Source organism: Nilaparvata lugens, chromosome 2 (assembly GCF_014356525.2).
Source record: "Nilaparvata lugens isolate BPH chromosome 2, ASM1435652v1, whole genome shotgun sequence".
NCBI classification, from domain to species: Eukaryota; Metazoa; Arthropoda; class Insecta; order Hemiptera; family Delphacidae; genus Nilaparvata; species Nilaparvata lugens.
In genome coordinates this window covers 86,603,240-86,619,656 of record NC_052505.1, presented here as the reverse complement: position 1 = coordinate 86,619,656, position 16,417 = coordinate 86,603,240, and the positions used below count along the sequence as shown (strand labels likewise).

Sequence of the window (16,417 nt, the reverse complement as noted above, 5' to 3'; positions counted from 1 at the left end):
GACAGAATTGAGTGAATCAACGCTAGTTTCCAAACGAGACAGTTGAAAAATGGTATGATTGTTTATCTCATACAATACAATTTATGTATTCACGCACCTAATGTAGCGTAGCTAGAAATACGTCTTCGGAAGACGTAGCCGTCTCATATCCTAATGTAAAATCTACGATAAGCTCATGTGAAAAGGACAGATTGATTAACATTAGAAGATACGAGGCTACGTCGTTCAAAGACGTATTTCTAGCTATGTTACTTCTATTAAGTGCCGTAATCATCGATTAGAACTATTATCATTGAAAAATCATAACGCTTTTTAAAACATGGCGTTGTTTTAAGAATGAATTTACAAAGAAAGTGTCCCATTACGCTGCACAAGTTCAGTGTATTAACTATTGGTTTTAAAGCATTTCCTGTTGAATTTACCTTTTCATTTCTGTTTTCTCCTCAACATAACCATTACATTTGATGAATTTCGTCACGTTCATATTCCAAGTACTGCAGTGCGTCTTGAATAAATTATCAGATCCATTGAGTGCTGTAATCATCAAAAACTATGGTACCATTTAAAATTTAAAACATGGCTTTTTGTTACGAGTGAAAATACAAAGAAAGTGTCCCTTTACGCTGCACAAGTTCAGTGTAGTAACTATTGATTTTAAAGCATTTCCTGTTGAATTTACTTTTTCATTTCTGTTTTCTCCTCAACATAACCATTACATTCGATGAATTTCGTCACGTTCATATTCCAAGTACTGCAGTGCGTTTTGAATAAATTATCAGATCAATAATGCTGAAGATAGCCCTTTATGGAGATAAGCCGTGGTATGAACTGTGTAATCTTGCCCAGTAATCCTGTGTAATGTGCACACACTCCGAGGCTCTGAGCCTGAATAATAATCAACCTGCCGCCCTGGAACCATTAGGTAGTCAACTTTGGAGGCTCCTGCTTGAATTGTTTGAGAATATTCTACCTCCGCGTATGAGGTGAAACAGTCGCATACTGGATATTGATATAGTAATTATTATTAGTCGAAACTACTCCTACAACAAATCAATCGATTTGATTTGATAGTATTGGAGAGTTTTTATAAATCAATAGCACAGAATAATTAAGATGGTAATTTGCAAAGAAATGGATCAGTATTTTTATTTATTGAGAATACATTACATGAAAAAAGTACAACTCAAAGAGGTTTACAGCTAAACGCCAAAACAAACCTCATTTACACAAAAAGTATGACACAAATGATTTAGAAATAATATTATTAAGATCTCAAAACTAAAGAGCAAAACAAGACTAGATAAAGAAAACAGAAAATAGTTGCTTAGAGAGAAAAACTGTTTTAGAAATAAGAACTTGATTTTTAATTTCACTTAGCTGTTGAACTAAAAATGAATCACAGAAAAAGGACAGTGAGAGACCTTCAATGTGTATACTTAACTATATATACTGTGTATACTTGTCTATACTTATATGTGTTGATTCTTAACATCAATATTACATATCGTAAGATATTGTAATATTGTGTTGTACCGATTTCATTGTCAAACATGAATAAGATAATAATCACTGTGAGAGCCCCTCAAGATTCAAGATTCTTTATTGTCAGAACAACTTTACATTGTATGAGCACGTCAAAAAATAATAAAAATAATATCACTTGTGAAATAAAAGAGAAATTATGATATAAAATTAAGCATATGATAAAAGAAATCGTATAATATATGAAGATATTACAATAAAAATTTGTCTTAACATTTTGTCTTTGTCTTAGTTAGGAACAAACTACAATTCATATTAATAAGTTATTCAGTTTTACCAAAAATTAAAAGGTAAATGTTGCATCATGAGCATTCATTATATTGTAGACTGAAAATACTCATCTACCGAATAGTACGCACTCTCTGACAATTTATTTTTTAAAATTTGTTTGAATTCATAGATTGGCAGCTCTCTAATTTCTAAAGAAAGATTGTTATAAATTTTGGCTTGTTGGAAAATATGGCTATCTCTTGTCTTGGAGAGTCTTATTTGAGGCAGTGATAGATCATTGCCACGTCGGGTGGAGTAAGAATGATTGGCTCCCAGACGCGGAAAAGATTCTATATTCATTTTAACATATAGCAAGGTATGAAGAATAAAGAGAGAAGGGAACGTTAGAATTTTCAGACTTCGGAAACTTTCTTTACAAGACTCTCTGTTATTCAATACTCTCAATGCCTTTCTTTGCCAAATAAAAACCTTTGTTGCATGACAAGAGTTGCCCCAGAGACGAATTCTATAGGAGATGAGGGATTGGAAAAGTCCATAATACACAAGTAACAAAGATTCAGCATTCAAAGATAACTTGAGTCTCCTTAAAAGAAAAACAACTCTGGAGAGTCTCCTGCACAAACTCAAGATATGAGGCTCCCAACCCAATCTTTTCTCCAATGTAAATCCCAACAGTTTGACATTATTCTTCACATTAGTATCCTCAGGGGAACCCCGAAGGGAGAAGCATATATATTCAGTCTTACTCTCATTAATGAATAGATTATTTCATTCAAACCACAACTTTGCAGAGTTAAGGTCTCCCAACACCTTAGATTTAACTTTTTCATAATTCTGGTCAGAGGATATTAATGTTGTGTCATCGGCATATAAAACAGAATGCAACAGAATAAAACAGACTCCAATAAGAATGCAAAATTTCTTATAGTGCGCCCAGATTCACCATTTAAGGAAATAAGAAAATAACTATCAAGTGTTTAATTATTTTAATGCAATTTGTTTCAATTACAAGTTACCGGCATCAATTTTTACTAAAATATTGTGTGTTCAGATTCAACTTTTACAAAACATGTATATCAGAGAATTACTATCAAGTGTTGATTTATTATTCTGATTCAATTAATTAATTGACTGTAGGTCCATTCATCTCATTATCATCCGCCTCATTGCCCACGCAGAAGCCTAGAGCTCATGTGAGCATCACCCTCAGTAAAAAAAAATTCAACTTTTAAGTTACCGGCAACGATTTTCACTAAAATACTGTGCCTCCTGATTAAGCATTTCGGAAAATTGAAAATACTATCAAGTGTTTAATTATACAAAGTGTGCCAGAGAAACCTACTTATTTGAAAAAAATTGCCGCGCGGTGAATAGGTCGTGTAGAGGGGCAGGAGGGGATGCATCTAGAGGGGGAATTTCCCAAATTTATCCTCCCTCAAATAGGTAGTCATCATGCTCTGGTCTAGAGAGCAGCGGGCCTTCGCAGTTGAGAGCTTCTTTTCTAATGGTCGGTCACTTATTGCTGCTGCGCAACGTGCCTTCCGTGCTCAATTTGAAATTCCTCCTCACAGACTCGTTCCTGGCCGTAATTCGATTCTATCGTGGGTAAACTCATTCCGGGAGTGTGGAAGTGTCGCTAAACCCAGAAATGAACTCCAGAAAATATTGAAAGAGTGAGGCAGTCAGAGTGAGTCAGTTGTGCGTTCTCCCCGGCGTTCGGCTCGCAAACACGCAGCTGCTATGGCAATTTCTGATTTCACTGTTCGACGAATTTTTCATGAAGACCTTCAATTTCATCCCTATAAATTTGCTGTTGTTCAAGAATTGACTGAACGCGACGTTGTTGCCCGTCAAAATGCATGTGATATGCTGATTGGCAACCTGCCTGAAGACGGGGTCATTTTTTTTCTTTGACGAGGCTCATTTCCACATGCGTTTCTACAATGTGATTTTTTATAGGGTTATTTGAAATCCCTGGTTTATGTCGATCGACCACGGACCATAGCACACCTCAAGAACTACATTCGCGATGAAATTGCCAACATACCGATTCATATACTGCAACGAGTGTATACAAATTTCAAAAATCGAGGTCATCACAAAAATACTGTGTATCCAGATTCAGCATTCAGGGAAGATGAATGTGTATGAAAATTACTATAAAGTGTTTAAATATTATTCTCATGAAATTTCGTTCAACTTTTAAAGTACCGGCAGCAATTATTACTAATTTAAGGTAGACGCACACAGATCGTCATCGAACGAACGGCACGCATGGGACGGATCGGATGATTAGATTTGATGCATTGTTTTCAATTGGAGTGCGCATACCTATTTGATGCGTTTAGGTATGCGCACTCCAATTGAAAACAATGCATCAAATCTAATCGTCCGATGCGTGCCGTCCGTCCGATGACGATCTGTGTGCGCCTTCCTTTACTCTGCGTCCAGATTTAGCATTTAGGAAAGATGTATGTGTACGAAAATTATCATAGAATGTTTAATTATTCTATCATAATATTAATAGAATTATTGCAATTTGGTTGAAATTTTCAGGTACCGGCCACTATGGTGTCTGGCGACTACAAATTGCGAGTGGATGGTCTATTTGATGGAGTGATCGGCGGAACTGCTTTTGTCAATGAGACACGCTTGCTGTTTTCTCAGCGGTCCATGACCATTTTCATTCAGACCGACAAACCTGTCTACATGCAAGGCCAAGCTGGTCAGTCCCAAGCATAATTCACTACTATCACACATCTATAATATACAATGAATCAATCGTGCTGGGTGTGAATTTGTTTCTATTCAAAGATAGATGTTTAATAATTTTTTTATTTTAATAGATATTTTTTATTGATCTCGTTAATATGATCACTCAAACATTATTGACTGTTTCCAATCACCGTTTCATCTTATTATCTGCTAAATTAAGATGTCACAGCCTTGGGTGCCCTAGTTTAGTTTGCTACAAAGAGACCAGAAAAGGTAGTGTAGATAAATACTGCGTTGTACTGAAGTGTGTAATCTTCTCTAAAATTAATTCAATTTCAATTCAATTTATTCAATTTCAATTCACAATACAAAGCACAAGATACATTTACATAGACAACATATCTAAAAACAAATTTGTGAATATTTTCCATGTTAATTTTCTATTGATCTCGTTAAATCTATGATTATCTCTTGAACAATATTGACTGTTTCCATTGAATTATTTATTAATTCCAGTAATTCCATGGTCCAGGGTTCAAAATAACTTTAAAATTGAAAAAAATGTCTTGAAATTTATGGTGCATTCAGATTTTTATTATTATAATAGTAGACGCTATAGTGAGGTCCACATTATAATGGCAGTGAAGAAAGATAGTAGAACAACGTTGCCGATACTTACTCTTGTCAATGCCTTCTTTGACGGTAGATGATACAGGTTTATGTAATATTAACTGTTCATTCTCGTTGAAAATAATCACTTAAATTTTATTAAGGAAGAAATTATATTTTTCAATAATTTCATAATAAAGATGAAATATCTTGTTAATTAATTATTAGTTCTGCATTGTTAAAAGCTGATCTGAAAACAGAGCAAAGCGAGAGAGAGATAGCACTATCCGCTTTGTTGAATGATAGACAAGGATAGCAATACCATTGCTAATTAAACACAAACACTGACATTATAACGTGGACCTCACTATAGTTTGCTACATGAGACTAGAAAAGGTAGTGTGGAGAAATACTACGTTGTACTGATGTGTGTAAACTTCTCTAAAATTAATCATAGGCTATATTCTATGTTTATTTTCTATTGATCTCGTTAATTCCATGATGATCCCTTGAACAATATTGACTGTTATCATTGATCCAGTTATCATAGCTCCAGTAATTCTATAGTCCAGGGTTCAAAATAACTCTAAAATTGAAAAGAAAATGTCTTGAAATTTATGGTGTATTCATATTTTTATCATTATAATAGTAGAAGCTAGAATTATGAAAACTGGGTTTCTGGCTTTTGATAAGATACAGCAACTTCAAATTTTGTATTTTTTATATTATAATACTGCAGATAAAACTGCGAACAATGCTCTAATGAAACATACTATTTAATGTTAGATTTTAGTTAAAATTCAATTCTAGAGGACTTGAGTAGGTACTTGATTCTATGTCTAAGGATTGAACGTCGTTTATTTATTTTTGGATTAATTTCTCATAATCATTCCTTCAATTATCCAAACTCAATTAGAGTTCAAGTGTACATTATCTGCTACATGAAAAAATCTATGGAAATTATTGGAATTATTTTTCATCATAAATGATATTGTGAAAAATCTCCATCAAAAAATTATATCAAATAAGAATTGGAATTTTGGCTTTATATTACAAAGTCATTTTTTCATTAAGGTGTGATGATACAATAATTCTTCAACCTGTTTACTCATAAGATCTGTTTATTTTCTCTGATTCTAGTGAAATTCCGAGTGATACTCATCAATTCTGAACTTCGTGCCTTTGACAATGCAATTGATGTCTACATGTTGGATCCAAACAGACACATCATGCGGCGATGGCTTTCAAGACAGGTAAATCACCAATCATTTTCCATGCGAAAACTTTATGGTGTGGACATAATTAGATTTGAAAGACCTTCCACATGAATTGATGGTGAATTTCACTCGATAAAGCTTGTGGTCAAATATTGCATTTCTAATTCAATAGACCTATTGGCTTCAGAACCTGTTATATTTATTTATTCAACAACAATGACAAAACAACTTAATCATAAAATGATTGGAAACGAAAAAACAGACTTATAGCCCTTACTATTCCATTCCCGAATTTTGATTGCATCAATAATAATTAAAGCTGCATTTTCATTGGTCAAGTTCCTGTAACGTTTCCTTAATTCATTTTTTTCAACGTTTGAGTTGAATGGGTAATTTTGAAAACTTTGAGTCAAGTTTACTTGAATTCATAACCTCAAGTTTCATAGTTTAGTTAAGTTTCATAACCTCAAAAATAAATAATTAAAAAGTAAAGATCTAAATCTCAACATTTTCTTCTTCCTATCATACATTCTCTAGCTTCATACTTTTTCATTTAGTTGTTTATATACTCTAAATAGAGTGGCAACTGTTATCTCATTTTCCCATTCGAAGTTTGTATTCTACCTTCAAGATTCAAGTTGAATCCAAAAGTCAAACACGTTCAACATCTACTGGGATCAACAAAACTTGAAGACTGGTCTACATTGGTATAGTGGATTCAAGTTTCTGTTCTTGTAAACTTGACTTCCAGTTTGCAAAATACATTCATTCTACACGAAAGTTGAGAAAACTTGAATTCAAGAAAAAATGACTAATGTAGATGTCTCTCAATGTACAGTAGTTTATCAATATTTCACAAGTGATGTACTGATGAATCTGTACGACCAGTCCTGCAAGAAATATCAATAATTACTTTCTCATTTTTCATGGTATGGCTAATGTCCTAAGATGTCATAGCATGGATATATTTCATGTTGTTCAAAAATTCCTATGTTGTTCTATGAAGAAATTGTTTAGTATCAGATTGATAGAATAGCTCAGATATATTGGCAGATGAAGAAGTAGTAAAATGACTGAAATTCGAAAAAAATTTCGGTAATAGAAATTGATCTTCACCACTCGTTCCAAACAAATATTTATTCATATTTTAGATCTACAATGCATTGAACTTACCGTCAACTTCGCTTCCTGTATGGATTTCGGATGGAGATGGCATACTGCTGTACTTGGCCATAAGTTCTTCAATTGTCATTCATCCCCTGAGAAAAAATTATTTGTTATGCATCCAAAAAAGGAATCGAGAATAAAACAATTAATGCTGAGCATGATATCATAATACCCAATTTATTCATGGTCTAAGCCTTCAATTATTCAAAAGAAATTCATATTTAAAAGATATAGCAATAGCAATAGCATCTTTTACTTTGTATTAACCGTCTAAATAATCATTTTTGATTTGCAGTCGAATGTTGGATCGGTGAGCCTTGACTATCTACTGTCAGACCAGCCAGTGTTTGGCAATTGGACCATTCAAGTGATTGCCCAAGGACAGATTGAAGAGCAAATTTTCCTTGTAGAAGAGTACTACCAGACTCGATTCGAAGTAAGTCTGCAATATGCTCCATCTAATACTATTAACGTCGAGCGCTTAGCTCTAGGGACAAACTAATTCCGCTAGATCGCTCCAGCTGTACTATTCACTTGCTGCCTGAGCATAGCAGGCGTAAAACCGTGCTTTAAAGGTACACATACCAGCGGCTATTATTGTGTCTATAAAAGAAGTTTAAGCATCAACTTTATTCATCAAGAACAGCGCTACAAGTTGCTATGAATTTGAAGTCTATAGAACGAACATTAAATGTGAAAAAGGAGTTTAAAATGCATAAAAATTTAATTTTTATTTTTTTAAATTTAATTTTTATTTTTTTTTTAATTTTTTAATTTTTAATTTTTAATTTTTGAGCATAGCAGGCGTAAAACCGTGCTTTAAAGGTACACATACCAGCGGCTATTATTGTGTCTATAAAAGAAGTTTAAGCATCAACTTTATTCATCAAGAACAGCGCTACAAGTTGCTATGAATTTGAAGTCTATAGAACGAACATTAAATGTGAAAAAGGAGTTTAAAATGCATAAAAATTTAATTTTTTTCAGATTTTTAAGAACAAAGTTGACGTAATTTTTGCTATATTGAAGAGGAAACTTATTTATTATATATATAGCATATTTTTCTCAATCTTTTCTGACCAGTAGTTTTTGTAGGGTATGTGTACCATCTCCCTCAAAAAAGTGACTTTTGAAGCCCTATTGTTAGCTAACAGAAACTGATAAAAATATTTCAATTGCATAGATTATTTCCTAAGAACCTGTCCAATAGATTAGAAAAAGAAAAAAAAATGAAAAAAAAAATTATTGAATGCACAACCTTAATTTAATTATGAGTGTATGGGATATCTATATTTTTGGCTGATATTTCATATGTATAGCTACGTAGACAAAGTTTCTTGATGAGAATCCTAAAGTGAAAAGTACACAGGAATTTGAAAACAACTTCAGGTGCAAACAAGAACGAGTGAGTCGCGGTGATGATCGATGCGACTAAGTTGCTGTGCAAGGATGGAGTCATCGATAGATATTATTGTGATTAATATATAGAAGGTCGATAGCGAGCTGAAATCTACATATTGACCTGACCGTTATGTTCGTACCCTTATATATGAGGAGAATCTAGGTAATTTGTTGTATCTACATTAAAGTGATACTTTTCCTAGCATAGATTTGATTCACATCTGATAGATTTTGATCTGAGTATTGTTGATCAATTTTCTGTTTCTTCTCACTTCTCAATATGATTTGTTGTATTTGAAAAATGTTTTACGTAATTTAGCTTTGTTGATAATGTGTTTGCATAGTTTATTATAAAATCATGGATACAATTTCAATCAAACCTCTTCTTTCTAAACAATTTTATTTGTAGAATCGTCATTATTGGTTTCTTGTATCATTGCTGCTTTTCTGTCTTGGCTTTAGGACGAAATTTATTCATTTTTTCACCCATAAAATTGAATCAATTCTATTGCCTCACAAAAAATGTTTAAATACAGATTACGAATGTAATATTCTTGGAATTAAAATCATTTTTTTTATTATTTATAATTATTTGGCGATTATTTTCAATCTTCATCGACTAAAGTTCATGTAAACACTAGCCAGGTTTAACAAATTGATTTTTTTATTATTCCGATGATATTGAAAGTAATTATTGGAAACAATCAATAATTTCAATTGCTCAAAATGAGTGTACGTAATCAGATAAATGGTTAAATGTTTTATATTCCATCAATCCTCTGGCTCAACATGATATTAATGTTGATGTACAAGTAAGTTAATAAGTCTGTTAAAGTGAACGAAGTAAACAATAAAGTTAAATTGATATTACTAACTTGTCGTCAATGTTTCAGGTTAATGTAACAATGCCGGCGTTCTTCCTGGATAGTGAGCGGATTCTTCGAGGGACTGTAATGGCCAATTACACAAGTGGGGCTCCTGTATTCGGAAATTTGACTTTGAAAGCAACAATAAGACCTGTCAAACCAATCAGGAATGACAATTACCAAGTCGTTGAAAAGTATTTCAATTTTGTAAGTATATTTTTTATATATACCACAATTTCTTATTAAATAAGGAATCGTCCTGCGGAACTGAGGTTCGAATAATTGAGAACTAGAGCAAAACTCATGTTCGTAAGAATTTAAGTTCTTATCCGAGAACTAGATTATTTCTCTGTAAAATGAGATATATTTTTCAAAAGGCATGCTTCACAAATATCTAGCAAAAATATGCTAAGCTTATGAAGTGATAACCTTTGAATATTTCAAAAATATTTATGGATGATGTATGGAGCACATTCACTTAATTTCTATTTATTGCACACGATAGATTGGAAAATATTGATTGAAAGTTGATACTTAATATAATATTATGATAATTCTATTTGTAAAGGTTTTGGGTTTTGTTAAATATTATTGAAGTTCATGCTTGTCAGTGGTATAGCCTCAAAACTTACCTAGGGCTTGCTCTCCTGGCAAATCCTACCCCCCGCACAGTAATTTTAAAATTACCTTTCAAAAGTCAAAAAACTTCATTGTAAATTATCACAGTTAAAATTTTCAATATAAGCATGTATATCAAATATTAAACTAAATTCAATCTATTTGTGGTTAAAACAACTCTTGCGAAGCACGGGTTACCTGCTACTGAAAAATAAAACAAACTTGTAAAAGCAATAAGCTTCAACAGATCGAACCAAAACTGGAAAAAACAAAATAAAACCTCAAACTATAACATTTCAAACCTTCACTCAACTCGCATCGGCTTCAGTCGGCTGTTATCGCCAATATTCGGACGAAGTCATGCTCTCCCATCAGCGAAGCTTTCGCTCCGATTCACTGCAATGCAAAAGGCACCTACTCACTCACCACCCCTCCTCCTTTGAGAATATAATTGTCATTATAGGCCGATAGGCTAGCGCTCAGCTTTGCGTATACGGCCTCACACACGCTAAATTTGAGTTGAAACATGAAGCCACTACTGTTTTTACGAAACTTTCCATCTCTTGAATAATATATGGATAATAATAATTATTTATTGAAACTAGTTGGGCTTCGCAGCTAGCCTAGATAGCCTTGAGAATATGCCACTGATGCTTGTTCTTTCATATTTACAAATAGATTTTAAAATCAATTTTTATTTTTCTAGAACGAGGAATTCCCATTTTGGTTCGCCCCAAAGCAAGAAGAAAATTATTGGACAAATCCAGTTCCACATCTAAAATACGTGAGTATTTGAATGAAATATAATGTATCTTATATTAATGCAACTCAAATATAATATTATACTGTATTTATATCTCTAGATACAGTTTGAAAATTATATATTTGACAAGTGTATAAATGCACAAAAAACTTGGGTTTGTGAGCTAAGCCTAATTCAACATTAATCACTGGTGCGCCTTTTGAATGCTTGCTACCATCGTGTTCCCGATGAAACCCTAACCGGTGAATGTACGGCACTCATGAGGATACGAAATATTCTATAGGAATATTGGTAATAAAATACATCTCTATTATCGCCTTATAGAAGTGTTAATTTTCGAGCTAAAGAGACTTATTCATGAGAAGTTGATGGATTATGAAAAAACTCTGATTTTTATATTTGAGTGCAAGTGTAATAATATTCAATTGCGCAAAGATGATTTCTAATTGTTTTCCAAGTAAAGCAGGCAATTAACTTTCCGCTTAGTTGTTCAACATCCAATGTTAGATCCAATATTTCTTCTATGTTTGGTTTTGAAGCATCTAAATTTAAAAATCTACTCTGTGAAAATAATTAAGGACTGAAAATTTTGTGAAGTGAAGAACTACAAGATGACCTATTTCGGACTATGTGTAACTTTATCTAAATTTGGAAGAGGAATAGCAAAAGGTTACCTTATTATTTCTCCCTATCATTTTGATGATGTACTTATTGTATGAATCAATAAAGAATGTCGGACCTTGAAAGGGTTGTTGAAAGTCTAGTAAGACGAGTTGGATCATGTAGAGGTCTAACAAGGTAGCTGGAAAACAAGTCAGAGCATGAATAGTGTAAACGATCCTACTAGTAGTCCAAGATGTTGTACAACAAATCGGACAGTGTATGGCCCGCTTAAGAGATAATTCTTCAACTAATTTATGGTAGAAATAGTTTCAAAACTTCTGCTGTCTTAAAATATGTTAGTATATTTTATTTGACTCTTTGAGAAGAGTTTTTGGTATTTCTCATAGATGTTCCTGTAGACCCTTATTTAAGAAACACAACCTACTTACTGCACCGGCTATTTATATATTTGAAATGGCTCTTTTTGTTTTTAGAAATAGAAATATTTCTGGTCAGGGACGGGTGACGCATGTATATAATACACGTTTTAGAGGACTTATCTACCCAAATCATAGACTCACATTTCTTGAGAAAGGCTCATATTACATAGGGATAAAAATGTTCAATGCTTTGCCACATAAAATTCAAGACAGTGCTTCCCATGATCATTTCAAAGAAAGCCTTAAATATAGTCTCTTGAATATTTGCCCATTTAAAATTGAGGATTTTTTTGAAAAAAATCTCCACTGAAACTTAATGCTATACATATCCTAATAGCTCTGGGAAGACCGAGAATGTACCCTAGTAGACTACTATTTAAAGAAATTGATTTACCAACATTGAGACAAACATACGTAACTAACGCAATTCTGTACATTAATAAAAACAAAGACAAATTCACTACTCGTAATGCACCATATCTAATACGTCCAAATGCTTTCAATACCTACAATAACCTATTCACTAGAATACATCTTACACTTGCAAACACCAATTGTCCTTCTATTGCCATAGAATAATAAATTGTCTACCTGAAAAATTCGTTCTAAATAGAATTACTAATGTTTAATTTATGAAATAAGAGAGTGGGTATGTAGGAAAGTTTACTTCGGACTTGAGATTTCAGAAGATTAATTGACTTTTTGTTCTAGTTGTTATATTGTACATACATTTATATTCTAGGGTTTATATTGCATATTGTTTCTTCTGGTACTAATCAAATTGTCTTAGACATCCATCCTAATTACCTTTAACATTTTTGAACTCTCTTCCAGAGCTCAAGCATTAGCTTTTCTGGGAGAGCCCATTATTTCAATATTAAAATAAAAGAAAACATTCGTTGAATAGGTTTTTAAATTAGTTTAGATTATAATTAATTATAACATTATAAGAATGTTTTTGTTTCGCTTGTTTGTAAAAAAAAGAATGGCAATAAATTGATTTTGATGTATTATTACAAAATTGTGTAATAAATAATTACATTTATTTTCACTGTATTTCGTTGATTCATTCTTACAATAGATATTGCATCATCAAAGATATAACATCATCAAAATGAGGGAGAGGAAAATAAGGTAACCTTGTGCTATTCCTCTCTCAACTATATACTATTCATGTATTTTGATAATATGAAACCTGTTATTAGAGTGTTTGTCAAATGAACTAACATGTTATTTTGTTTCAGTTCCGTGGTGTGTATCATTTCCAATACCCATTGTCAGAGCTGGAGCAATTCGTGCCCAGTTTGGATGGAATGGAGATAATGGTGACAGCAACGGTCGGTGACAGATTCCTGGATGAAGTGATCGAAGGCTACTCAATTGCTCGCGCTTTCAATTCAACGCTCAGAGTCAATTTCATGGGAGGATCTCCACAAGTATTCAAACCTTCCATGCCATTCAATGTATTTGTAAGTATTTTTATATTCCTATTTATACTATTTTGTTTAGAGTAATTTATAATAACTTATCAAAATCACAATGATTATAAATCATTGTTAGAATCGCTTGTTCAAGATCTTAGTTCAAGACAAATATTAGCTCCATTCCAAAATTGCTCATATGAATGACGCGTACATAAGATATTCCACTATGCAATGTAACTCCTTTCATCCCCCACTCTCATTTAGTTACCGTTATAACGCTAAATACTTTGAAGGGGGAGAGAGCTCAGATGCGATCTACTCCCCATGAAGTACAATCCCCCGTTGCTTCATCTAGCGAGGAAAATTATGTATAGTTTAACAGATTCAAATTGACTTGATAATGGCATCATATAGCCGAAACATGTTGTAACTAAACATTTTTAAAAAGCTTACTTCGATTTCTATTTTTATTTATATTTTGATTCAAATTGGTCTTTTTTCTCTCCTTATAACCCATTTATATCGATTGATAACATCTACACAAATGTATTGACAACGTATAGTCAGCTTAATTTTATTCAGTTGAAATTTTCAGTTTTTATCCCTTGATTAGGCTTTTCCATTTCATTGATTATTAATATTTGACCAAAAGGAAGCTGAGGTTTATAGTTTCGACTCGATCGGCTTTTGAGAAATGAAGATCATCATGGAGAATTCGTCTCACAGAACGATCAGGAAGTCCTAGAGCAGACACATGAATGTCGTGATCGCAACGTTGAAACTCTCACTGCCTCAATGTTCTCAGGTGAACTAATGAGCCGAGGTACTTCAGTTCTTCGTCTTGTTGCACTTTCAGTTTGTCTGAACGTAGTGGCCCATGCAACAATTGATTTCCGGTCCGGGACAGTAGCCAAACGGGCTGAATTAAAGCGATTCGGAAATGCGCGCTGGGTTGTGATCACAGAACATCCGCACGAAAAATAAATCTCAACGGCAAATGCACGCCGATTGTTTCTCATTGTTTCAATACATGATGGCGACTGTACATGTCGGGGAGAAAACTTTGTAGTTTGATCTCTCTAACGAGGCCAATTTTTCTCCACTACGACATTAGCTGACTGAATTGCGTTCACTTTAAAAAAGGAAGTTTTGCTGCCGCACCCGGTATATGTTGATACTGTAAATTAAGGGACAATGTGAAGGTACCTCCTCAAGAGACATTTATAAGTCCGGTGTCCCTGGGAAAAATGTCACTAACAATGGAGAAATATAATAGATGACATCTTCACAATATACTGTACCTTCATAATGGCCCTTCTTCTTATTAATTTGAAATAACTTATACACTCAGTTTAGGCACTCATAAGTACCTTTCCACAAGTGTATTGAAAATTATTTCGTGCTCAACTTTAATCACTCGAAATTTCACTTGAAAAGCCTGATCAGGCAGGCTTTTATGGGCTTTCTTGGACCCCTAGTTACTTTACTTTACTAATAAACTATTTATTGCCGTTTTTAATTGCTATTGAACAATGATATCCTCAGCCTATATGCAAATCGATCATGGTGTGAATACACTATTTAAATTTCAAAAGCTCTTCAGACATAGAATTAGATGAATATTGATGAAAAGAATTATATTTTAGTAGCCTGAAGGTAGGCGCACACAGATCGTCATCGGACGGACGGCACGCATCGGACGGATCGGACGATCAGATTTGATGCATTGCTTTCAATTGGAGTCTGCATACCTATCCGCATCATATAGGTATGCGCTCTCCAATTGAAAACAATACATCAAATCTAATCGTCCGATCCGTCCGATGCGTGCCGTCCGTCCGATGACGATCTGTGTGCGCCTACCTTTATAAGGAAAAGTGCATACTCTTCAAACATAATTATTCTCCTTGTATTTTTTGTTTTAGTTGACAGTGTCATCTCAAGATGGCTCGTCCCTATCGTCCGACAGACTGCGCAACGGCCGCATGGAGCTGACTGCAGACGTGGGCATGCGCACAGGCGGCCGACGTAACATCGAAATGCAGATGCTGAAGATGTCCGATCAAGAAGGCGTGTGGGAGATGAAGTTCGACCTGCAACAGCTGTTGGGTCTGGACGACAACAAGCGGGCCACCGAGATCCTCAAGGACATCGACTCGATGCGCATCGGTGCCAGCTACAAGGACGCCAACGGCGACCGCACTACAGCTGATCTGCTCCTGCTGGCCCACTACTCGCCCTTGAACCATCACATCAAAGTTTCCACGTCTACTAGTCAACCCAAGGTAAACTAATCTAATACTTCCCATGGAATGATCCGTGGTCTAGTGGATACAGTGCATGCGCAGTAGCCTTGACATCCCGGGTTCAACGTATATTCAGCTCAATTTTATTCAGTTGAAATTTTCAGTTTTTATCCCTTGATTAGGCTTTTCCATTTCATTGATTATTAATATTTGACCAAAGGAAGCTGAGGTTTATAGTTTCGACTCGATCGGCTTTTGAGAAATGAAGATCATCATGGAGAATTCGTCTCACAGAACGATCAGGAAGTCCTAGAGCAGACACATGAATGTCGTGATCGCAACGTTGAAACTCTCACTGCCTCAATGTTCTCAGGTGAACTAATGAGCCGAGGGACTTCAGTTCTTCGTCTTGTCGCACTTTCAGTTTGTCTGAACGTAGTGGCCCACGCAACAATTGATTTCCGGTCCGGGACAGTAGCCAAACGGGCTGAATTAAAGCGATTCGGAAATGCGCGCTGGGTTGTGATCACAGAACATCCGCACAAAAAATAAATCTCAACGGCAAATGCACGCCG

At 34.2% G+C, this 16,417-nt stretch overlaps 1 protein-coding gene across 1 annotated transcript in view; it reads left to right on the top strand.

The window, feature by feature from the left end:
• The window catches only part of LOC111055856 (CD109 antigen-like), a 156,698-nt gene that overhangs the window by 94,922 nt on the left and 45,359 nt on the right, over positions 1-16,417 (top strand). Inside the window, 7 exon segments of the mRNA XM_039421984.1 lie at positions 4,330-4,498; positions 6,238-6,350; positions 7,777-7,917; positions 9,776-9,955; positions 11,073-11,150; positions 13,417-13,641; positions 15,522-15,943. Coding sequence (XP_039277918.1) covers positions 4,330-4,498; positions 6,238-6,350; positions 7,777-7,917; positions 9,776-9,955; positions 11,073-11,150; positions 13,417-13,641; positions 15,522-15,943 — 1,328 coding nt within the window.